General features: G+C 44.3%; 1 protein-coding gene across 2 annotated transcripts in view; it reads right to left on the bottom strand.

The window, feature by feature from the left end:
• Positions 1–15,934, bottom strand: part of ROR1 (receptor tyrosine kinase like orphan receptor 1) — a 409,050-nt gene extending 393,116 nt beyond the window's left edge. The window contains exon 1 of one of the 2 annotated variants that reach the window (XM_032303565.1): positions 15,368–15,933. In XM_032303565.1, coding sequence (XP_032159456.1) covers positions 15,368–15,458 — 91 coding nt within the window. In that variant the 5' untranslated portion in view covers positions 15,459–15,933. Of the gene's footprint in view, positions 1–15,367 lie in introns of both variants that reach the window. The other variant, XM_032303569.1, reaches the window with a different exon arrangement.
• Between the last annotated feature and the right edge of the window lie 9,111 nt (positions 15,935–25,045).

The raw sequence follows: 25,045 nt of genomic DNA on the forward strand, positions 1-25,045 counted from the left end.
GATTCTTGCTAACTCGTTTGTCAAAATCAACGCATTCGTTAGGATCAATTGTATAAAAAATGCATTATGGGTTGAGGACCTTCCAGACTCCTGCTCTCGGGGAAGCTTCCCCAAGACACCGTTCCTGATTCCCTCTCAGTCAGTCAACTGCAAGCCCTGATTAGCTGCCCACCCGCCACGCATTCAGAATCTGCCCATATCCTGACTGTTCAGCAGTTATGCTCCCACCAGAAGTGCGGGTAGCCCCAGCCCTGTACCTAGCCCCTGGGAAGCCTTACTCAGTACATATACCGACCAACTACCCTCCCAAGTAACACTGGGACGGCAAAAACTGACACAGCCTCAGCCCTTCTTCTCCCCCACCACGGCCTTGGCAGCCAAGAAACCCACTTTGTTAAACTCCCTTTCCTCTTCCCCTTATGAAGAGAAGGTGGCCCAGCCTGAAATTGATGGTTCAGGGGATTTGAAATGCAAAGACTCCCGGGCCTTTCTGGCCATATTTGCCTCCAGATTGCTTGCAAGTTCAAAACTTAGAGAACTTTTTCCCCTCTGCTTATTAAGCGAAAGAAGAGAGAGTAAGAGTTCCCCAGGGGATATTTCCCTAGTAATGAGACCTTTCAAAATTCCTGAAGAAAGAAAGGGGAGGGGCGAGCAGGAGGACCAAAGGCGGGAGGAGAAGGGTTGTCAGGGCGGGAAGAATCACTCACCACCCCCTCTCCTCGGTGGCCCTCACAGCCCAGACCTGCCTGTAGGCTCAGCCACCGTGCCCTCTCCCCTGTGGCAAGGGGCCAAGATCTTCCACACCTTCTTTCAAACATACTGTACATGAAAGAAGAGAAAGAGGAGGACTGTAAGGGAGAATTTTAATTTGTTGCCAATTAAGGGCAGAGTGACCCTAATTTATAGCAGCAGAACTCAAGAGTTATCACAGATTTTTCATCTTGGGAAAACAGCCCCGTTCTCGAGCTACCCACTGCTCCCCTGCAAACAGAGCCCACAGCAGGTTTAATTGAGTCCAGATTGACTTTTTACGGGGTTGAATTCCTCATCTTTTGGAAGAGATAGCCTTGAGATTTTCAGTTGTTCAAAGATGCAGTTTTAAACGGCCAGACAGTAATGGCAGAGCAAGCTGGAAGTATCCCAGGCTCTAGAAAGTAAGACCAAAACTCGGGAAAAGTAAGTAGAGTCCATTCAGCGGGCCACCAGGCAACCGTTATCAGCTGTGATCCAGACTCGGACCCCACTCTAAGGAGCATCCAAGCCAGTGATAGAAAAGATCATAGATGGGGCACCTAGGTGGTTCAGTTGGTTGGGCAACTGCCTTCAGTTCAGCTCATGATGCCAGAGTAGCAGGATCAAGTCTCGCATAGGGTTCCCAGCTCCGTGGGGAATCTGCTTCTCCCTCTGACCTTCTCCCCTCTCATACTCTCTCTCACTCTTTCTCTCTTAAAAAATGAAAACTTAAAAAAAAAAATATTTTATAAAAAAAGATCATAGATGCACAAATAAATATTTAATTACAAACTACAATGAAGAAGAAGTGGGAACCCAATGGAGTCTGGCAAGTCAGGGAAAGGACAATGAAGCCAGAGCAGGACTGGTAGCTGATAGATTGAGAAAGGACATTTCCGTGGCAGGGGACAGCCCATGGGAAAGCCACCACATACAAAGGTGCCAGATGAGACCAAAGAGTGGGGGAAGGCAGACTGACAAGCAGGAAAGTCCGGTCATGGTATCCTCGGTACTATTTTGGTCATGCTCCCATCCTCTCACTACCTCTCCTTGATCCCTTTAGGACTTGATTCCCTGCCCCTGCCCCTGTGCATTTCCTTCTGGATACTATGTATCTCTTCCTCCAGCCCTCTTTGCCAAGTCCACACCCACACCTTCTCACTTAGTCCCTTTTGCATTTTCAGAAAAGCTCCCACACAGTCATTAAGTCCTGGGCAGTGTCCAATTCTGACAGCAGGAGGCACTCAGGTGTCCCTCCTCTCCAGCTTTGACCACTCGGACACTGCATATTGGAGAGAAACAAATTAGTGTGGCTTGGCCATCTCCACCTCCTTCAGAAGACCCTCCCGGTAATTCTGAACAATGCACACTTCTCTCCTTGATCTACACAACAATGTATGCAGCTTCCTTGTGACACACAATCACACTAATTCAGCATTCGCTCAACGCATACTTGGTGATTTCGAACTGAGTGGAATGTGCTGGACCAGACAGCAGTTAACTAAGATTGAGTCCCTGCTCACAAAGAAGTGAATGGAAAGGAAAGTGGCTGGTTAGATGACAGCGGAGAAGTTATTTAATTAACATCTCTGAGCCTCTGTTTTCTCTTGGGAATAAAAGTGTGGCTTATTTTATGAACAGAAATAGAATCATGTATAGGAAAGATGATCAGAGATGCTCTCTGAATAGTAGGATTGTTAGTGATTTTTGTTTTCATACTACATTTGTGATTTTATCTTTATTGAACGTGTATTTTCTCATGAGAAAAAGCACTAAAAATGCTTCCTTCAGGTTAAAAATAATCACATCATTTCATTTTGTTGTGATCATAGTGAGGTAAATTGTGTGTATGGTCGGGGCACGGTCACTTCACCCAAAGCAGAGTCTCCGGGCTCTGAACAGAATAGCTCAGAGATGTGGAGATGACAGTGGGCCACTGGCGGGCCTTTCAACAATGTCTGCCCAGGATATCAAGTCATTCTCTCCCTCACACAATCTTCTTTCCAGGGCAGAGACGTGGCCAAGGCCATCTCCCAGCTTCCCTGCCCCAGGAGGACCACCCCTAAGTCCCAGGAATGGACTACGGTTACCCCAGCACAGTGAGGGTAGGGGTCAGAGGTTACGATTGGCGCTCTCCCCATAAGAACCCTGGAGGAAAGGCAGGCGCAGTTTCTTTTCCCAACTGATAAAAGAGCAGAAGGAAGCAGTGAGGGGTGGGGGCAACAATTCTAGAGAGACAAAATAACAGGATTCTGCTACAAAATACAAAATGTCTTGCCAGATGTAGGCGTCATTGTAGATGCTCAATAAATGACAGTGACTATGATTATGAAGATTAAAATCTAGGTGTTAGGCTGAATCAGAATAAGTGAGTGTGGTTTAGGCGGCCTCTCTGGAAATACTGGCTGCATGTGGGGGCACAGGGCAAGGAAGGGCGGAAGGTGAATTCTAGAGTGTGAGAGACAGGGCGTTGAAGAATAAGATTTCAGGAAAGAGAGATGGGGAGAGAAACCAGCATGACCCTGCTGTGCCAGCGAGCTGGGACAGGCACTAGAGTACCCAGTTTCTAGAAGCTGCAAGATAGAAGAGCCCTAAGCAAAGGTCAGAGCAGTGAGCTTTGATTCAGTGTTATTCTCATACCATTTGGGGGTCTCCACCTTGACTCCCTAATAAAAACAACGAATGTCCTATGGGAGGGGATGTTGCCCATCTATTTCTTCGGCATCCACTTTAGTTGCTAAATAAATATTTAACCAAATAGAATTGCCAGTGACTTCTTGGTAGTTTACACAGGACACATCACTCGACAGATGAAGGGGCTTTGCCTCTTGGGTCCCTTCTTTCCTTTGCTCCCCTGAACCCACACTAAGCAGGGAGACCAGCTGTCGTGTTGATTTGATTCTATGAGTCTGGGGGAAGAAGCCACTTTCACCAACGTCCTGGGTTGGTTGAGAAGCTTTCTAAACCTAAGGCAAAGATGTGGGAGAGTTATTTATAAAAATTTTGACCATCTCATCTGTGTATATAGTTTTAACCTCAACACAACCATGAAATCTGGCAATTACCCCTTAAAAAAAAAAAATCAAGTTGTAAACCAGTGTAAGGGGGAATGCTTTCCTCCCCACACTCAGTGCTACTTGTTGGAAAGGGAAACAAATTCATGCTAAGTGCTGGGCTGTCTCTGCCCCTTTACTCGCTTGCAGGAGCTTGCTTAGTATAATACAGTGACTCATTGATAAATTGGGTAGAACAAACTGGGCATGCTCAGCTCTGTTCCTCCCCTGCTCAGTAGGGAGGAGAAATTACCTTTATCAGGTGTCCCCTGGAAGAATCCTCCTCCCCAGCCCTCCAGCCCATTGAGACTCTCTGAAGATTCTCTGGCCACAGGCAAAGCACTTGATTCTTCAGTTTAAGAACACCAGATGTGAGTGGGCAGAGGGCTGAGAGCAGCACAGAGAGAAAGAGGGTAACTCACCAGCACACTCAGAACATCATCAAAAAATGTTGCTTCTTGTTGCCAGCAGTCTACACAGCTCCTCTCAAACAGGCAACATTTGGGACTGGAAGTTCTTTGAAGGGAGGAGGTAAACAGCCACGACTAAATTCAGCATTGCTTTCTTAAGGCATGCCTTCCAGAGGAATCCGTAGCTTTCATCACACCGAGAAAGTTCAGGTGGCGAAAAGAAAAACAACCAAGACTCTGCAGGGAGTATGAAAATTATGTAAAAACTATTAAGTACCCAAGCTGGAGTGAAATCCAAGAGTGAGGACATAATCTCTCTTATGGAGAAAAAGTACAATAAATTGCTTTAATGTACCCTCAAACCCATAAGGAAATAGGGGCAGTTCTCCACGAAAAACAGATAGGAGTCTTTCAAGGAAATCTAGGATTTCGGGCAGCAGGATCTGACTCTACCTTAGGGTGTTTAACCATCACAGAACATAAGTCATGTCCTTGACAAATATTAATATAATTTAACCTAAAAGTTCCAAGTGCTAGGAAGGTCTGCATGATTTTGTTATAAAATTGATTATGTTGTAAAATAAAGGCCAAGAAGGTGCTAAGTTTCAGCAATTTTTCCCCACCAGATCCTGGGAAAAGCTCAAAGGAGGAAGTACCCTCTTGCTGGTCTCCATTTATGTCAGAGGAATAAGTGAGCACACACGGAACCTGTCCCAGGAACTGCATGAGCTCCCCACGGTCCCCACCACCACCCTGTCAAGCACCATAAGCATCATTGGACCTCCCATTGTGCAGGTGAGGAAAGGGAGTCTCAGAGAGCTCAGGGCATTTGCTGGCAGGGAAGCAGTGAACCTAGTTTCACACCAAGACCTCCTGATGCCAACGCCCTTTCCCCAGTGGCTCTTCCCCCTGCCACAACCACCAACTACTCAGGACATTCATTCCTTGTCTGTAAGTAAGTTCTCTCAGTCTATTTGCAAGTGACTTTCCTTAGGTTACAGGAATCCTAGCTCCAGGTGCCATCTACAAATGCCTCACAAACATTTCTGGAAAAAAAAAAAAAATAGCTCATTTAAGGGGAATCGGGTAAATTCATCTGCTAGTGAAAGTAGACATGGATTAGTTTCTTGGAGTCACGAATCCCAAACACAAGTAGTCTTTTAGAACTGAAAGCACTATGGGCCTGAAGTCAAAGAGGCTGGGTTTCCAGCAGCTTCCATCAGCTACAGTGACCTTAGGTGAGCTGCCAACCAACCACACATGCCTAATTTTGAAAGGAAGAGAGAAACAGAAAGAAAGAAATCCCATTTTATTGGATTATTTGGAAAATTAATGACAACATTATACATGAAATAATTTTGTAAGCTGCAAAACCCTATACAAATAGAGGATTTCATTATAATTATTTTGACTCCACTATTTGGCTGGGATCTTACAGGGAATTTGAATCATCAGATAGATTTTTTAAAAATGCTGAGCTGCATGTGGTATGGCATAATGCTCAAGGAAGGACAAAGCCCTGGGCTCAGAATTACCAGGTTCAGATTCTAGTTCTCTCACTTCACTTGCTGTGTGACTTAGAGCAGGTTACTTACCTTCTCTGGACCTCGGTTTTCTTATCTCGAAAATGGGGATAATAATTCATGCCTCCCTCATAGGGTTCCCTGAAGACTGTGGGAGTTAAAGTACTTAAACTACTTGAAATGGCTCTTTGGCAGAGAGGATGCTGGATGTGTTAATCATTACAATACTATTATGATTCTCATCAAGGAGGCAAAATGTGGACAGGGATTTACTGGCCCGCACTATAGAACGAAACTGCTACAGCGGACATCCTATACCTTTGTCAAGCAGCCCTGAAATGGACGTCATTTTTAACTCTCCAGGATACTCTTCTGGAGAGAAAGGTACGTCCTCATGCTCCCAGTGAAACCTTGCTCCCCCACCCACCCTCCTTCATATGCAAAAAGCATAACAGGCACCATTTAGGGTCCTCTTTTTCTCTGTTACTCTCCGTCCATCCCATGGACACTAGCCTCAGGCCAGGGTGAAGCCCAGTTTAAGAACCCAGGACAGCTGCTCAGAACTCAGGACACCTGCCCTGCTCGGGCAGGTCCGTGGACACCAGGGCAGCTACAGAATGTCTAGCTCCTCTTCTCCTGTCCCCATCTTAATCCTCCCCATCCTTCAAGGCTCACATCACATTCCACTTCTTCCCAAAAGCCCTCTCGCTCCTCAGCATTCTGCTTCTATAATTGCCAACTCTGTACTCACTGGGGGTATAATTATTTCACAAGTGCCTATTTTATTGCCCCTAAAAGGTAAACTCCCCAAGGGCTAGTCATAGTGCTCCTACCTTCCCCACAGTGCTTAGCCCAGTGCTAGAAACCTCGTATATGTGCCATAAATAATTTGGGAAGGGGTTTAATTCACTGGAAGGAGCCCAGAATCCATGTGAACTGGTCAGATGCCAGCTAGGTCTAAGCCTTTCCTCCTCCCCACCAAACCCATGGCAAATGTTGCTACCAGGTCAGAGCATTCCGTCCCAGAGATCCTGGAAGAAAGCTCGGAATCCTTCTCAACACTGCACTGCAGGCAGCCAATACCAACTGGCTGGAAAAATGAACCCATTTTGCCATCTCTGCTTCCTAGGCACTTCCTTCACGGAGACCCTGTGGCACAGGGACTTAACCATCATTGTCATAACAACCGCACTCCGTTGTACACAGCTGTTGCCTGGTTTGCCTCTACCAGACCAGTGGCTTTCAAGCTGTTGAGCATGAACCAAATAATAACCCAAATCAGCAGAAGCACAACTGAAGCTAAAGTTTCCTGAAACAATGCTCATTTTGTTAATGTAATGCACTCTGAAATTTCCTGTTACATTCTGTCTAGAAACAGGGGTCCTGACTGCTACACTGTGGGATGGATAGATGGATAAGGATATGTGCATGTGTATGTGTATATATATACATATGTATACATATATACATGTATATATGTGTATATATATATTCAGTTCTATAATGTTAGTTAAGGTAACATTAGAAGCTATTATTGATAAAACTCTGAAATCTCAGCCTTTACTACCATATTAGTTTTTTTCTTGCTCACATAAAACCTGAACAAGTATAGACGGGCAGGTGGCTTCCACAGTGCCATGATGAAGGGAGGGTTCCAGGCTGTTTCTAACTTGGGATGTCTTCAACAGATGACTTCTGGGTTACCATGTTCAGAATCATAGCGATCCTGCCTGGGATGTTTTTTAAGGACCAAGCCGTTAAGTGTCCCTTGTAAGTGACACTCTTTGCTTCATTCCATTGGCTAATATTTTGTCACATGGCCTCACTTAACTACAGGGAACTGGAAAGTGTAATCTTAACCAAGTTACCGAGAAGATATGGAAACAGATTTTCTGATCAGCTAGCAATCTCTACCGGAGATCTGCCGTTTGAAAAACCCTCCAAGGCAAGGACCTAGCCTTATTCACCCTTAGTCCTAGTGAATAGCAAAATATTTGGCTCACAGTAAGTGCATAGAAAATATATGACCAGAGATGTCTGGGTGGCTCAGTCTCTTAAGCATCTGCCTCCGGCTCAGGTCAGGACCCTGTAATCCTGGAATCTAACCCTGTGTGGTCAGGCTCCCTGCTCAGTGGGGAGTCTGCTTCTTCCTCTCCCTCTGCCCAATACACCCCTACCCCGCCTCTGCTCCTGCTTTCTCACTGGCACTGGCATTTTCTCGCTCAAATAAATAAATAAAATCTTAAAAAAAAAAAATGATGTACATTCAGTGAATGAGTGGAAAACATGATTGATCCCAGCCAGAGCTCTAGGAATGTCACACTTCCTGATTAGGCATTGTGATTCTCTCCAAATTCACACCTGTGCAAATCCCCTTCCCCACACAAAGCAGAGCTGAGTCCAAAAATCTGGATTAGGATAGGTGGGAAAAATACCAGAGACACTGCCATAGTGTCATCTTTTCCATTTACGGACTACACGGCTACTTATTCTTCCAAATCCATGTCTGCTGAAAAGGAACACTGTGGAAAAATTAAGAGCCCAGGCTTTTGAGGCAGATAAATCATGGCGGGGCCTTTCTCCAGCTATGTAACTACGGCAGGACTATCACTGAGCACTCACGATGTGTGCGGCAAGGGGCTAGGCATTTTCCACGCATCACCCCACTGCATCCTCTCAACAAGCCTGTGAAGGACGCTAACATTCTCTCTCCAGTCCCTTGGGTGAGCACTGATGTCTTCTAACCCTGTGTTCCCATAGCACTTTCCTGTAATTCACTCATGGGAGAGGTAGCTGGCATAGGGAGGTACATGTCTGTTCATCCAGTCTCCCCAATTATACTCCAAAGACAGTGGAAATAACATACACTTGAGAGTCAAAAAAATCTGTTCCAAACATCTACATTCAAATGACACATACCAACTAATAGTTTGTGAGAGGTTCACCAAGACATGGCCTGAGACTCAATTTCCTTATCTGTAAAATGGGGTCAGAGGTCCAAGCATAAAGGGCTGCTGGGACATAGAAACTTGATATCCGTAAAGAACTAGGCCTGGCACATAATAGGTTCTTCAAAAACTGAGAATTTCCCTCCTCCATCTCTCCTGGAGGGCGAGGGTAATGTTATATTCCTGGGCACCAACACCATATTTGTCTAAAATATATAATAAATGTTAGTGGCAACGCATTGAATGACTAGGTTTACCGTTAAAAAATAAAAATAGAGGGGCGCCTGGGTGGCTCAGTGGGTTGAAGCCTCTGCCTTCGGCTCGGATCGTGATCCCAGGGTCCTGGGATCGAGCCCCACAATCGGCTCCCTGCTCAGCAGGGAGCCTGCCTCCCTCTCTCTCTCTCTCTCTCTGCCTGCCTCTGCCTACGTGTGTTCTCTGTCAAATAAATAAATAAATCTTTTTTAAAAATTTTAAAAAATAAAAATAAAAATAGCGAACACAAACTGTGCCCTGGTCTTTAGAAGTTCTTTTTATCTCCCCTCCCCCTTCCCACACTTCATTACTCTTCTCTTTTTGGGTAACGTGAACTTTTTTTTTTGTACTCAGAAATTTTAAATGGCTAACAGAGCACCTCAGGATTCTTTCCTCCGGCCATTATCCTTCTCTTTTAAGTTGTGCTCAGCAAGATTATTTGGATATTGGAGCTACAGACGGTCAGATTACAAGTGGAGGTCCCTGAAATGTAACATTCCCCATTGCAGGATTCTGGAATTACACCAAGCACCAGGGAGGGGTTGCTCTTCCCCAAAGAGCTTGCTGTTCTGAAAAAAGCCTTTGTTTTAAGGCTTGCAAAACGGCCCTGTGGAATCTCCCATCCGGGTCCCCAGCACTGGCCTGAGTACTGCTTCGTTCTAGAGGGCCTACAAGCTCCCTTAAAACAAAATACTCATGTGTCTTAAAATATTGTAAGAACTGCTGCTCTCTGAGTCTTGGTTCGTACCTTACAGAAAAACGATCATTGTTTTGAGGGCAAATTTTGTGATTTTTCCAGCAAGCTCCCGACACTGACAGTAACGAGCACACTGTGGGTTTACTAGGTCCGTGATACCGCGCTAGGTGTCCTATGTTCATTGTCCCCTTTAATTCTCACACACACAAAAAAAAAAAAACAAACCAGTAAGTCAGACAGTACTGTTACCCCATCTTGCAGAGAAGGAAACTGAGGCTCAGAAGTTCAAAAAACTTTGCCCAAGTCCACATAGCCAGAAAGTAGCCAAGCCCCCCGTTCAAACCCTAGTCTGTCATGGTCTAAATCCCAATCCATTTCTGTTATTCCACATTACCTCTTTAAATGACCATAAACGAAGATCCTTTCTGCATAGCAATACTACAGAAAATAAACAGCTTGAACTGGTTGATCTTTTAAAGTCCCTTCCCCCCCTTAAAAAAAAAAATCTATGATTCTATGGAGAGAAGGAGAAAAAAGGAAATGTAAAGAGGCCAAACATTATGAGGCTTGGCTTATCAGTATTTAATAACAGCTTTTGGATCAAAACTCTACAGAACCTTATTTATGGACAGACAGTTACTGTTAAGCAGAGCCTTTTTATACAACCTTTTCATCTGAGGATGTTGTAGCCTTCTCCTGCCTTTCTATTAGTGAGAGATGGGGTGTGAAATTTGCTGGCCCTGCCAAGATTATCCCATTAAATTATCTGCCCTCTTCCCGTGTAATTCACTCAGGGGCAACAGTTTGCGACGCAGGCCGGTGGATGTCCGTGCCTGGGCGCTCGGAGGGGGAGGTGTGAAGGAAAAAGTTCAGGTGGTGGGAGCATCCCAATGACATAACATCAATCCACGTTTCGCTGCCTTACCAAAATAAAGTGGATGCCACAATTATCCCATTCCTAAACAAACTGAAAACCCCAACCGAGCTTACTGCAACAAAGAGAGAGCCTTTTTACTGCTGTTTATTTTTATTTTGTATTCGTTAGCTTTTTAGATATTCCTGGCATGCAAGTCAGGCTCCGTGTAACAAGCAGCTGCATTTAGTTAAGGATTTCGAAGAGTTTTCCCCACCCCACCCCACCCCCTGCCATCCCCTCCCCCTCAACTCCAGAGGGCCTTCTCAGACTCCTAGAAGACTATTCCTTTCTCTTCGTGGGTCTACACAACAGTTTCTCCTGTCACACCGCAGGGGAATTAGGAAGGCCAGCTTGAGGCCCTTCTCTTTGAAAAGGAGGTCTCAGAGACTCGAGTGTTTTCCTAGCTGGGGCTGGATTTGCCAGGGTCTGGTCTACATAGGGACCTTGGAGCTGGCAAGCCAGCTCTTCCACTAAAGAGAACTCCAATAAATCATTCTGCTCAGCCTACAACCCCAGTTGGACACCAAGATGCAAATACAAAGGCACTTCATCAAAATATATCTCATCGCTGGTTGGAAGAAACTGCCAGACACACTCCTCAAACCGCATCAAAGTTATAGTTCAGTACAACAGCATAATTCCTCCTGATCAGAGGTGCAGACCACCAAAGAACCTTCTGGTCTATCCCTGAGTTGCAGCAGAACTACTGGCTCAGGGAACCCCAGCACAAAAAGAAAAATTGAAGTTGACTGTCTCCAATCATTTCTTGTAACATCTAGATAGAGCTAAGAAAACATCCCATTGCTCTTGGAAAACATGGGGAATTGGCACCTTTGGCCCATACGTAGTGTAAATTCTAAGACTTAAACCAGGACAGATTGTCTAGGGCAGCAGAGAAGAGCAAGAACTCAGGGATTGGTTTGGAAGCTCAGCAGCCACTTCCTAGCCATGTGACCTGAAGAAAGTCACTTAACCTCTCTGTGTCTAAATTAAAATGAGCTAATTATGCCAGTCCCCTCATAGATTTGTGGTGAGGAGGCAGTGAGCTAATATTGGCAAATTGCTCAGAATAGTCACTGGCCCATTATAAGGATTACCCAAGTGTTTATTAAATGAATTGTATAAACAGAGGCATTTCAGAATGCTTGTTTTCAAGGAAATACATACTTACTTGAGGTCAAAGGACTTGGCACCATTCTTTAGTTTCTCCTAAACCCAATGACACCTGGCCTGGTGGAAGGGAAACCGCAAAAGTGAGGAGACTCCACGAACTCTGCAGATCTGGTCTCGGCCCAGGATCCACCACCAACCCTCAAGCCCCCACAACCTACCCAGGAAGGCAACTTATTACCCCAGGCATCAAACACTCCACAAAACAATGGTTCCCATCTTTGGGGGATTGCTGTTTTCTCAGAATATCAGATTATAGCTAGAAACATACAACCAAAAATACGCAATTATTTTTTGTATATTATTTCTGGGGGGTTGCCTATTCTTGGTTTCAGGTACCCCAACTTAAGACCTCTCAGATGGGTGCTCTTCTCTAGTACTTCACACACACGGTTTCATTTTAAATCTCTTAACACTTACTGGTTCAGAAAAACCAGTCAACAAGCAGAGAAAAGATTCAAACCCATGACTCTTAAACTCCAAGGCCTAGGCTCATAACCACTAAGTTCTACTGTTAACTTCTACTATACTCCATTCAAACTAAATGATGGGGCAAGAAAAGAAAAAAGTCCTTGAAAGTATGTCATATTACATTTTTACTAAGAAGAGCAAATATGACACCACAGTTTTACATGCAACCAAAAAAGTTATTCTCCATTCAATAAAAATCTATGGACTACTTACTACATAGATGCATACATGCATGTCATTTATATGTAGATATACATTTACATCAATATACACATAGGCTACAAAGCATTCCATTCTACATAAATGCTGTGCAAACTTTTCAAAAATTTTCAAAATGGGGTATGTGGTCTCCATCAAACCACAGCCAAAATGGATACTAATGGATGCAAGTGACACACCATTTAGAAACTTTAAAGTCTAATTTGAAGGCTGGGCTCACCAGGCAGGAGAGTGAGAAAGGAAAATACAGACCAAAGCTGAGTTTTTAAAGACTCCTAAGTAAATATCAGAAAGATAAGCCCAGCATCCGAGTAGCAAAACAGCCTCCCAGGTATGCTGAACCAATATAGAGGATTAAACATTTCCAACACACAGCCAGACACAGCTTGACCACACCCTTTGTCCACTGGGCCACTGTGTGGCCCCCCCCTAGGGAGGATTTTCAGGCATCTCCAATAAAGTTGGGGCTGGCTGACTTGGCTTTCAGTGCTTTCACCAGGAAAGCTGACAGTCTTACTGCCCTCAAGAGACTCCTATTCTAAAAGTAGACAGGACAGACAGGTATTAAAATGGCATTGGAAGGTTTGGAAGGTTTATGAAATGAGAGCAAACACAGTAGCTGGCCACCTCCCTCTGACTCTAAGAGGCAAACCACATAATCTACAGGATTCTGAGAAAGGCAAAATGGGTTCCGAAGGCCCTAAGTGCTGAGTACACAGTATTAATGGCTTCAGCTTCCCAGGAAGGTTTAGTCCTAGGTAAGAAGGAGGTAGGTGAGGAGATCAACAATGAGTAGGCCAGAAAAAGTAAATATAAAGGTTTGCTCCTCCTGGCTAACAAAATTAAAAAATAATGGGAGAAATACTGAGCATTTTTTTAATAAGTAACTGAAAGCTGTCTCCCCTTAAGCTCATTTCTTGAGCCAGTGGTTGGGTTACCTTAAGAATCCTGAATCAGACAAGAAAGTAAACCCGAGTTCCCCTGGAAGACTTGTCCCCAGAGGAAAAAAGCATTCACAAAAATGGAAAGGGATGTATACAATGACAAATAAGACAAAAAATAACAGATTTGAGCTCACTATGGAAGAGTTTGGAATAGGCAATACTCTTTTTTTTTTTCTTTTAATTTTTAAAGCCTGTATACAGTTAGACAAGAAAATTTGGCTGAGGGCTGATAATAAAATTGTCTTACACGCAGCAAAATCACTGCATGGACGTTTACTTAAAGGCAGGTGACCAAAGAAAGGTCCGCTCCTCCCCCCTCCTACCCCCATGATCCAAAAGCAACCACTGTTGAAAGATTATGTAGAAGTAAAAGAAGTTGAGAGGATATAACCAATTTAAACAAGGACCCAAGCTGAGAGCCCTTCCCTGATTATCTTCACCTCAATTTGCTGGGCAACTTGACATAAGAAGGATGTTTCCGCGGGTTAGGCAGCATGGCCCAGTTTTTACTTCTGACCCAGGTGTTGTGGTGTGGGGCCAGATGTTTGGCGTCCCTGAAGGAACCAAACATCCAGGAGACCAAGCTGTTTACATTTCATTAGTATTTTTCATCAGGAAGGTGCACTCCCTGCTGATGTACATCTTAATTACAATTAGGAACTGTATTTACCCGGAGGGGCCTCTAGATTACCACAACCACACTAGGGGATCAATTTCAGAATATTTCTCAGAAAATGTGGTTCTCAAACTCAACTCTAAGAAATCAAAATTCACACACAACTTCAACTTCCTTTCCAGAGTGTGTTCCTACCACGAAAACTATGAGCTAGATTTTAGTAAAAGTTAATTCTACAGCCATAGTCTAAGTACTGAATAGATATTTGCCCCTCAACTGCTAAATAACCCAAAGTCTTTTCTTTTCCAAAGCACAGCGCGAACTTAAAAAATCAAAGATGCATGATAAAAGAGCAGAAACCTATTTATCTGCACCGGTTTGGGCTGGGAGTGGGGGAAGGCAGAATCCAGGAACTCCAGCACCCCCTCAAGAGATGCATGTTAAAAGTGAGGCCCAAGACCCCGGAGACTTTAATCAACTTTCCCCCTCCAACCTCCAAAGAATGAATCGGTTGTCTCCACAGGCGCAGCCGGGCTCTTCCCTCTCATTGTGTACCGGCTCGGACGCAGCAAGGATCCAAGCTTCCCGCAGTGAACTAAGACGCTCCGGCTTTCGGCGGAGTCTTTCTCTAACTGTTGCAATTGTCTTTGGAGATTACCAAAATCAAGTATGCATTAGATGGCCTTTCCACCCCCCCCCCCCCGCCTTGCGTGTAACACACACACACACACACACACGCACACGCACACGCACACGCACACACATAGTGCTCAGAGCACTCTGGAGCAGCAGGCCGCCTCTGACAGCACATTTTGCACAAAGTGGCGGCGACGGCGGCAGCGCACACGTTGTGGCCTCCATCGTGAGCCTCCAGAGGCAGGAGCGCCGGGGACGGCGGATCTGTGAGGCCGCCCGAGGCTCGGGACGCCAGGGCTTTTGTTTGGGTCGGTGTGCGGACAGCCTGGGCTCTCGCAGGCACCACTGAAAACACCAACTCCCTCCTGGACCGCGCCTTCCGGGACGGCTGCTCCTTGGGGCTCCGTAGACTTGCCTGAACACCGCTTACGGCGCTTTAGGGGTCCAGCGAGGGACTGGGGGAACAACGGCACGGAGCCGTCCCCTGCACCCCACGCCCCCCGACCCCTCCACGCTTTCTGTCAGCGCTGACAACAGCTGCTGGGCGCCCAGGAGGAAGCCCCCGGGGTACCTCCGGACCGCAGCAGGGCTCCCGGGGCAAATCTTCGCCCGCCTTCCGGGCGCCCGGAGTTGCGTTTGCAGGACCCCCGACGGGGTCTCCGGCCGCCCCGTCCCCCTCGGCGGGCGCGGTGCTCCCCTGCTGCCCAGCGCCGGGCGGCGGACGGGAGGGTCCCCGGGGGCCGCGCGGGCCCCGGAGCCGGCGGATGCGCCTCTTACCTTGGGCAGCGGCCCCGCGCGCAGCCAGCAGCAGCCCGGCCAGCAGCGCCAGGAGCGGCGGGCGCGCCCCGCGGCGGCGCGGTCGGTGCATTCCTCCTCTCGCGGCGGCGGCGGCGGCGACGGCTCCCAGGCCGCGCGTAGAACATCCACGGGCTCTGCCTGGTGTCCCGGCCACCTCGTTCCGGCCGCTCTCCCCGCAGGATGCCGGGGGCGTCTGCAAAGTTCTTTGTCCCTCTAACCTGCTCCCTCGCTCCGCCCGGCCGCCTCTGGACCCCGTACGCGCGGGGGTCCCTCCTTAGCCCTGCAGCTGCAGCCTCGCCTCCGCCGGCCGGTCAGTCCCGGGCTGTCGGGGTCGCGCTCGCAGAAGGCCGGTCCCCCCCGCCCGGACTCGGAGAGGAGTGCGCCCTACGCCCAGGGGCTCCCGTCCCGGGACTCTCTCGGTGGCGGCTGCGGCAGCTCCTCCCGCTCTGCACGCTCGCTCTCTGGCTCTCAGCCTCCCTCAACTTGTCACTTTCCACCAACTCTCCAGCCCAGCGCCCGAGCCCGACCAATGGCAGACGCGGGCTCAGGCCGGCGACCCAGCGCCCTCTGCTGCCATCTCTCGACACCCGCACCCTCCCTGACTTTCCAGAACCGGGTCGCTCCAGCGCCTCTCGCAAACCCACCCCCTCCCCCACCGTGCTTCAAACCCACAGCCGGACCTGGGGCCCTAGAGGCCATTTGACAGATGGGGAAGCCTAGGCTCGGGGACACTTGTCCTGAGAGGCAAAGCAGTGCGTGGCTGAATGGCTCCGTCAGGAGAGCCAGATTCTAGCAGTCTCAGCTCTGCCACTGCTAGCTGTGTGCTTCTGGGCGGAAAAACATTGATTATGATACCAGTTTCCCTTTTGATTTCCCCCTAACCCTAGTGATTTATGTCTTTCCATTTTGTCTCCCCCCCCCCCATTTTGTCTTTAATTTCTACTTTCGTTGTATTGAAATCAATGTCATCTGCACCACTTCTTTTTGGAGATGTGTTGAGGATTTCTCTGTGGTCAGTTTTTGTCAATGTCTCGTGACCTCTTAAAGAAGATGTTTTTCTAACTTCGGAATGTGGAGATAGCTGACTATCTCAATTTGATCTTCTTTACATCTATGTTATTTGGACCATCTGTACCTTTGTGTGTGTGTGGGAGATATATATATATATATATATATATATATATATATATATTTATTTATTTATTTATTTTTAGTTTTTTTAGTTTTATTTATTTATTTATTTTTGGTCCAGCCGTTCTACTATGGGCCAAGGGGATCATTCAAGCCTCCTACTAACAGTATGTTTTGTCTGTGTCTCCAGCTTAGGTGTTACGAATTTTGGGAGACATTAAAAAAACTCATGGCAGTTTGACTTTCCCTGTGGAGAGGCCCCTTGCTCATACAAAGTAGTGAGTACCTGCTGTGCTCCAGGCCCTGCTTTGGGCTCTAAGGATGCTAGAGTCACAGGCACAGTGGTCCATGTTGCCTTAGAGGAATACCAAAAACCCAGTCTATGATACTCACTTATTGAATACTTCCTGTTTGCCTGGTGTTTTGTGTGTGTGTGCTCATAGGTCTTCTGCTGACTTTTTTTTTTTTTTAAGTCATGACAACTTTTGATGCCTCTCTGTACTTTTACATAGATTACAGCTTTAGAAACTGAAATGCAGACAGTACCAGACTTCCCAGCAGTGGAACAGACAATGGGTGGCCAAGCTAAGACTCAGTGCCTTTATCATGATGGAGCTAAAAGTTCTTGGCCAGCACCTAGCATAGGACAAGCACTGGCTCAGTGGCAGTGGTCATCACTGATGCAGCAATCACGTTGAAGAAGCCATTTTTAGGATTTTATAATAAGCAGTCACCATATGGAGGCAAAGACCTTGTGGCCAAAATATGTCCAGCAGGTCATAGACCCTAGACTTGTAGCCTTCTGCCTTCAGGCAGGTGAATGACTAACCCATGTAGGACAAACAGTCACTTATTCAACTCCAAGACTTCAGGGCAAGAGAATCCCCAGCTGCCTTGGTAGCTTTCCTCTTTCCTATCACTCTGACCTGAGGTCAAGGAATGATAGACAGAGAGGCCCTGGGTCAACCAGTTCATTACCCAAATAGGTCTGTCCTCCAAGTTTCTCTGCCTGAGACCTATTCAATCCTGTCTCAAATATCTGGTCACTTGCCTGAGGAACTTACTGCACAAGGTTCTCTTGTTAGGAAACTGTCTTTGATGGTCAGTCTCAATATACTATGGTCTGGAATCAGAGGAAACTCCGTGACACTGCACTTTAATGACAGTCTCCCATGGTCTACAGTACAACACACGGTTGCCAGACAAGGAGCCTTTCCTGTCCACTCACCCTGCCCCCACCTCCACCCCACCCCAAACTGCTTGTCCCAGGTATCTTAGGTAACAGACGGCTGCCAGTGCTGAGTATACAGAACTTAATGGCACTTTTATCAGTACTTAAACCTTCCAGGAACTTAATCACAGAATCATAGATGTGAGGAATGTGACAGCTAGAACAGGCCTTGGAAATTAACTAGTATACCCCCCTCAACATTTTATAAGAGAGAAACACGGCACTCAGGGAGGTGGAACCTTCTTGCCCAAGGTCACGCAGCTGGTCAGAGCCAAGTCTGGATCCTACATCAACCAGTCCAGACCTGGGTAACCACTTACCCTGGCATCTGAGATGGTTTGAAGTTTGGCTATAACACAGTAGTTCCCAAAGAACAGGTTAGAAAAGGTTCTTCTTGTTTTGTTTGGTTTTTTTAAAGGACAAAGGAAATACTTACGCAAGTTCAGTAAATGCCAGTACTTAGCATCAGGCTGCTGAGGCTCAAGCTGCAGTTTTTCTGATCTCTGCTGAGTGACTGTGGACGAATACCTTAGTCCCTCTGTGCTTTGGTCTTTCATCTGTAAAACAGCGATAATAATAATATTACCTGTTCCATACTCTCATGAACTTTAAGTGAGTTAACTTACAAAAAGTACTGTTATGAGTATCTCACACAGGGCACTTAATGTTAGATGTTATTATATTATTATTATATTATTTACATATAACAGTTTACTTAGACCATGAAAATTCCTATGAAGCCAGTCTTTCTCTATCAAACAAAGAAACTAAAGTGAAATGAGATTAAGAAACTTGCCCAAAGGGAGCCTGGGTGGCTCAGTTGGCTGAATGACTGCCTTTGGCTCGTCATGATCCCAGAGTCCCAGGATCAAGGTCCCTGCTCAGTGGGGAGTCTGCTTCTCCCTCTGACTCTCTCCCCTCTCATGCTCTCTCTCTCATTCTCTCTCTCTCAAATAAATAAATAAAATCTTTTTTAAAATGCCCAGCGTCCCAAGAATTAAGGCAAAAATGTAGGAGTCAAGCCTAAGTCACATCTCTCTCTGCATAGTACTCAAGTAGTGGGATGTTCAAAAAACTGCAGGCAATCCATAGGTTCCTCTTCTGGGTCTTCAATGGCCCTCTCCTCTCCCTTAACCAAACCAGAAGTGGAAACAAATGGATTAAAGACTACAAGAGGAGTCACTCTCTTTAGAGGGTCCTAGCTCAAGCTCTATGGTACTTCCTGAAGCTCTTGCTGCTGAGGGAGACAGACATCGCCCCTGGCCTCTCCCACTAGCACACTCATGGCTCTGTTTATTATCACCATAGACACTTAGAAGGCATAGTCAGGGTAAGCCGTGGTGGGAAGGTGAGGAAGGAACAAGAGAGGACAAGTCACTGAGAGCTGGTGCCAAGAGGGGTGTAAAAGAAACCATCTTACATCTGGAAAAGTTTTTGGAGAGGGAGATTCATTTGGGGCATTTGCTTGATTTACCCAACAAATTTAGCCATCAATTATTCTTCTTGGAGAAATGGAGTAGCATAATGGTTACAAGTGAAGACTCAAGAGCCAGATCACAGGGATTCAAATCCTGACTTTCCTCTTAGTAGAAGTGAGAACTGGAGTCTAACATGTCAGTTTCCTCATCTATAAAAAAGGCATTATAGTCCTACCTACCATCTAGTTTTGTTCTGAAGATTAACTTACTTAATACTCTAAAAAAATTTTTTTAATTAGTTAATACTTGTAAAGGGTATAGCACAGTGTCTATCACACAGTAAGCAGCCAATATTCATTAGCTATAATTATTGGTGATTAAGAACATGGGCTCTACCATTAGATAGACATGGCTAGATGACTTCAGTAAGTTATTTTACTTCTTTATGATCTAATCTTCTCATGGAAAAAGAAAAAAGAGATAATAATAGAACCAACATATGAAGTCATTTTAAGTATAAAATAATATACATTACACCTAGAATAAAGTTATCAACACAGTGTTTGGCATGGCACCTATTCAACAAATTGTGACTTGTTATTCTTTTTTTCTTCAAACCTCTACCTTATGGTGTGCAAGAGAGGCATAAACTGGGTGATCATACAGCCTGGACTTCTAGTACAATCTTGATTTCATATATTTTGTTCCATTAGCTTCACAGGTCCATTTGTATAGTAGGCAAAAAAGATGATTAAAAAGATAAATTGGCTTCCCTGTTGTAGTCCATGTGCCCTCCTTGTCCATGCTGTATCTCTCTGCTGCCGTGTGTGTGTGTGTATGTGTGTGTGTGTGTGTGTGTGTAACAGCTTCTATATCTAGTATCATCATCAAAGTTCACAAACAAGAAATTCAAGAACAGTAGGGTTTTTTTAGTAAAACCAATACCAAGATGCTATAGTTTATTAAACTTCTGAAAGAAAACATAGGAGAAAATCTTAGTGGTCTTGGGTTTGCCGAAGATTTCTTAAACAAGAGACAAAGCCACGCACTACAAAAGAAAAAATTGATAAGTTGGAATTCTTCAAAGTTAAAACCTTTTGCTTTTCAAAAGAAACTTTTATGAAAATAAAAAGTAAGCCATTGAGGTAAAATATTTGCAAAATATGTATGTCCAGTTAAAGACTTGCATCTAGCATATACAAAGAACTCTCACTACTCAATGATAAGACAAAAATCTTACTGTTTAAATGAGCAAAATATTTGAACAAACACCACTGAAGTAAAAATACAGATGGCAAAGAAATACATTAAAATGTTTTCATCACTAATAATCAAGGAAATGTAACTAAAACCATAATGAGATATTACTACATACTTATTAGCATAGCTAAAGTTAGAAAGATGAACCATATCAAGTGCTGTCAAAGATATGAAATAAGTAGAGCTTTCATACATTGCAGATGGAAATGAAAAACAGTACGGTCACCTGGGAAAAGAGTTGGTGGTTTTGTTTTGTTTTTTAATTTTATTTATTTTTTTGACAGAGAGAGGGAGATCACAAGTAGGCAGAGAGGCAGGCATAGAGAGAGAGGGAAGCAGGCTCCCTGCTGAGCAGAGAGCCCGATGCAGTCCTCAATTCCAGGACCCTGAGATCGTGACCTGAGCCGAAGGCAGAGGCTTAACCCACTGAGCCACCCAGGCGCCCTGCGAAAACAGTTTTATAGATAAAAGCGAAACTATATCTATCACATGATCCAGCTATTCCACTTCGAGGTATTTACCCAAGACCAATCAAAACATATGTCCATACAAATACTTTCACATGGACCAAATAAAATAAAAGGAGTTGTAATGAACAAAGAACATGAATAAAGGGCATTGGATAGTCTTAGAGGATTTTTTTTTTAAAGTCATTAGATATATTTTTCTTCTCTGGGCCTATTTCCACTGGACAACAGGTACAATTGCACCAAAATCAGGTCACTCTGGCTCCCAGACCTGATTAGATGAGCAATGACAAATTCTTTCCTTCTCTTTTTGGAAGACCTCATTCAGGGAACTCTCAGTTAACACATCAGTTATAGCACAAATGTCATCCAAACCCTCTGGGCTCTGGACTGTGTCTGCTGGATTGAACACCTGTCCATTACCTGATACTTGACCCAGTCCCAGTAAGAATTTTTTTTAATAATTTATTTTTTATTAACATATAATGTATTGGCCCTAAGAGTACAGGTCTGTGAATCGCCAGGATTACACACTTCACAGCACTCACCATAGCACATACCTTCCCCAATGTCCATAACCCAACCACCCTCTCTCTATCCCCCTCCCCCTGGCCACCCTCAGTTTGTTTTGTGAGATTAAGTGTCTCTTACACTTTGTCTCCCTCCCAATCCTGTCTTGTTTCATTTATTCCTTTCTTACCCCAAACTCCCCCACGTTGCCTCTCAACTTGCTTATATCAGGGAGATCACATGATAACTGGCTTTCTCTGATTGACTTATTTTGCTCAGCATAATACCCTCTAGTTCCATCCATGTCGTCACCAATGGCAAGATCTCATTTCTTTTGATGGCTGTATAGTATTCCATTGTGTGTGTGTGTGTGTGTGTGTGTGTGTGTGTGTGTATCACATCTTCTTTATCCATTCGTCTATTGATGGACATCTAGTTTCTTTCCATAGTTTGGCTATTGTGGACATTGCTGCTATAAACATTCAGATGCATGTGCCCCTTCAGATCACTACATTTGTATCTTTAGGGTAAATACCCAGTAGTGCGATTGCTGGGTCATAGGGTAGCTCTATTTTCAACTTTTTGAGGAACCTCCATTGCTGTTCTCCAGAGTGACTGCACCAGTCGCATTCCCACCAACAGTGCAAGAAGGTTCCCCTTTCTCTGCATCCTCGCCAGCATCTATCATTTCCTGACTTGTTAATTTGAACCATTCTGACTGGTGTGAGGTGGTATCTCATGGTGGTTTTGATTTGTATTTCCTTGATGTCGAGTGATGGTGAGCACTTTTTCATGTGTCTGTTGGCCATCTGGATGTCTTCTTTACAGAAATGTCCGCTCATGTCTTCTGCCCATTTCTTGATTGGATTATTTGTTCTTTGGGTGTTGAGTTGAATAAGTTCTTTATAGATTTTGGATACTAGCCCTTTATCTGATATGTTGTTTGCAAATATCTTCTCCCATTCTGTCAGTTGTCTTCTGGTTTCCTTGACTGTTTCCTTTGCTATGCAAAAGCTTTTGATCTTGTGGAAGTCCCAATAGTTCATTTTTGCCCTTGCTTCCCTTGCCTTTGGCAATGTTTCTATGAAGAAGTTGCTGCGGCTGAGGTCGAAGAAGTTGCTACCTGTGTTCTCCTCAAGGATTCTAATGGATTCCTTTCTCACACTGAGGTCCTTCATCCATTTTGAGTCTATTTTCATGTGTGGTATACGGAAATGGTCCAGTTTCATTTTTCTGCATGTGGCTGTCCAATTTTCCCAACACCATTTGTTGAAGAGACTGTCTTTTTTCCATGGGGCATTCTTTCCTGCTTTGTCAAAGATTAGTTGACCATAGAGTTGAGGGTCTATTTCTGGGGTCTCTATTCTGTCCCATTGATCTATGTGTCTGTTTTTGTGCTAGTACCATACCTTCGTGATGATGACAGCTTTGTAATAGAGCTTGAAGTCTGGAATTGTGATGCCACCAACTTTGGCTTTCTTTTTTTAGGATTCCTCTGGCTATTCAAGGTCTTTCCTGGTTCCATATATATTTTGGGATTATTTGTTCCATTTCTTTGGGAAAAAATGGATGGTATTTTGGTAGGGATTGCACTAAACATGTAGATTACTTTAGGTATCTTAGACAGTATTTGTTCTTCCAATCCATGAGCACGGAACATTTTTCCATTTCTTTGTGTCTTTCTCAATTTCTTTCATGAGTACTTTATAGTTTTCTGAGTACAGATTCTTTGCCTCTTTGGTTAGGTTTATTCCTAAGTATCTTATGGTTTTTGGTGTAAATTGTAAATGGGATTGACTCCTTAACCAGTGAGAATGTTTAATTCTAGGTCTCCCCATCTCCAGTTCTCTCAAGCCTACAGCAGCAAACATGTCTGTTCTCAGCCCTATCATGAACTAGACTCAGACAACTGATCTTATATCCTTTAATGTACTCTACTAGCACATATTTATGATGGTTATATTTTCCAGACTTGACTCAATTTAGGGACTTACACAATCCTGTGCTCTTAATACAGTGATCATATTTTAAACTTAAAATGTGTTTTTTATCAAAATATTTAGAATGGAACATATTGTAAGAATCAAGGAAAGAGGTCATCAAGAACAGTCTTTGTTCCAAGCTATTAACAGAGCCTCCTCAGGTAGGGGTAATAAAATTCCTTCCTAAAATGTTGCTGTGAATATCACCTCAGTCAGACTCATAAAAAAAAAAAAAAAAAACCAGACTTATTTTCACATAGCATAGGTCTGAGAAAATACTAGAGAAAAGCATTTATTTCATTTCTTTAAAGTAAGCTCCATGCCCAATTTTGGGCTGGAACTCATGACCCTGAGATCAAGAATCACATGTTCTACCAACTGAGCCAGGCAGATGGCCCCAGAAAAGCATTTTAAAATTAGTAAAACTGAACCAATATAAGAGTGAAGCACCCTAACTATCCCTAGTCTCTGTAACTAACAAAAGCTTTATTTATTTATTTACTTATTTATTTGAGAGAGAGAAGGAGAGTCAGTGAGAGAGCCCAGTCAGGGGAGCAGCAGAGAGAAAGGGAGAAGCAGGATCCCTGCCATGCAGTTAGCTCAAAGTGACACAGGGCTCCCAAGACTCTGAGATCATGACCTGAGCCAAACACAGAAACTTAACCAACTGAGCCACCCAGGTGTCCCAGAAGTTTAAATTAATAAATAGATGCTAAGTAAATAATTCCTGAATTAATTAATCCAAGTCATGTCAATATGAATAATACAGTCAAGTGAGTTAAGACAATTTATTGATGTTTGAGAAAATTGCATAGATATATAAGCTTTGTCATGGATTTTATATGCCAAATGAGCAAGTCATTTGACCTCTCTGAACCTCAATTTTCTCATCTATAAAATAAAGCAACTGGATCAAATAGTTCCCTACTCCAAAAAAATTTTCTCAAGAAAATTTAAAGCAGTTTTATTTGTAATGGTCAAAAATTGGAAACAACCCAAATGTCCACCAACAGGCAAATGGATAAACTCCAGTGTGCTCATACAATGAAACACTACTCATCAATAAAAAGGAATGTTATCAATACATATAAAAACATGGATGAATATAAAAATAATTATACTGGGTAAAAGTAGATTTTCTGTAAAGAATATATACTACACGATTTCATTTATATAAAATTCTAGAAAGTGCAAACTAATCTATAGGGACAAAAAGCAGACTATTGTTTATCTGGGACCAGAGAAATGAAAACAGAAGATAAGCAGGCATAAGGACATGGCATGGAAGTGATATTATATTTACTATCTTGAATGTGGTCATGGTTTCATAGGTGTATACATATGTTAAAACTCATCGTAGAAGGGTGCCTGGATGGCTTAGTCAGTTCAGCATCCACCTTTTGATTTCTCTCAGATCATGATCTCAGGGTCCTGAGATTGAATCCGTGTTGGGCTCTAACACTGCACGTGGAGCCTACTTAAGAGTCTCTTTCTCTCCCTCTCTGCCTCTCCCCCAACTCACACACTCAGAACACTTGCTCATCAAATTGCACACTTCATTTTTTATTTTAGATTTTTTAAAAGATTTTATTTATTTGAGAGAGTGAATAGAAGAGAGCGAGCTCGAGAAGTGGAGAGCGAGCTCGAGAAGTGGAGGG

Source organism: Mustela erminea, chromosome 10, assembly GCF_009829155.1.
Source record: "Mustela erminea isolate mMusErm1 chromosome 10, mMusErm1.Pri, whole genome shotgun sequence".
Taxonomy (NCBI): domain Eukaryota; kingdom Metazoa; phylum Chordata; class Mammalia; order Carnivora; family Mustelidae; genus Mustela; species Mustela erminea.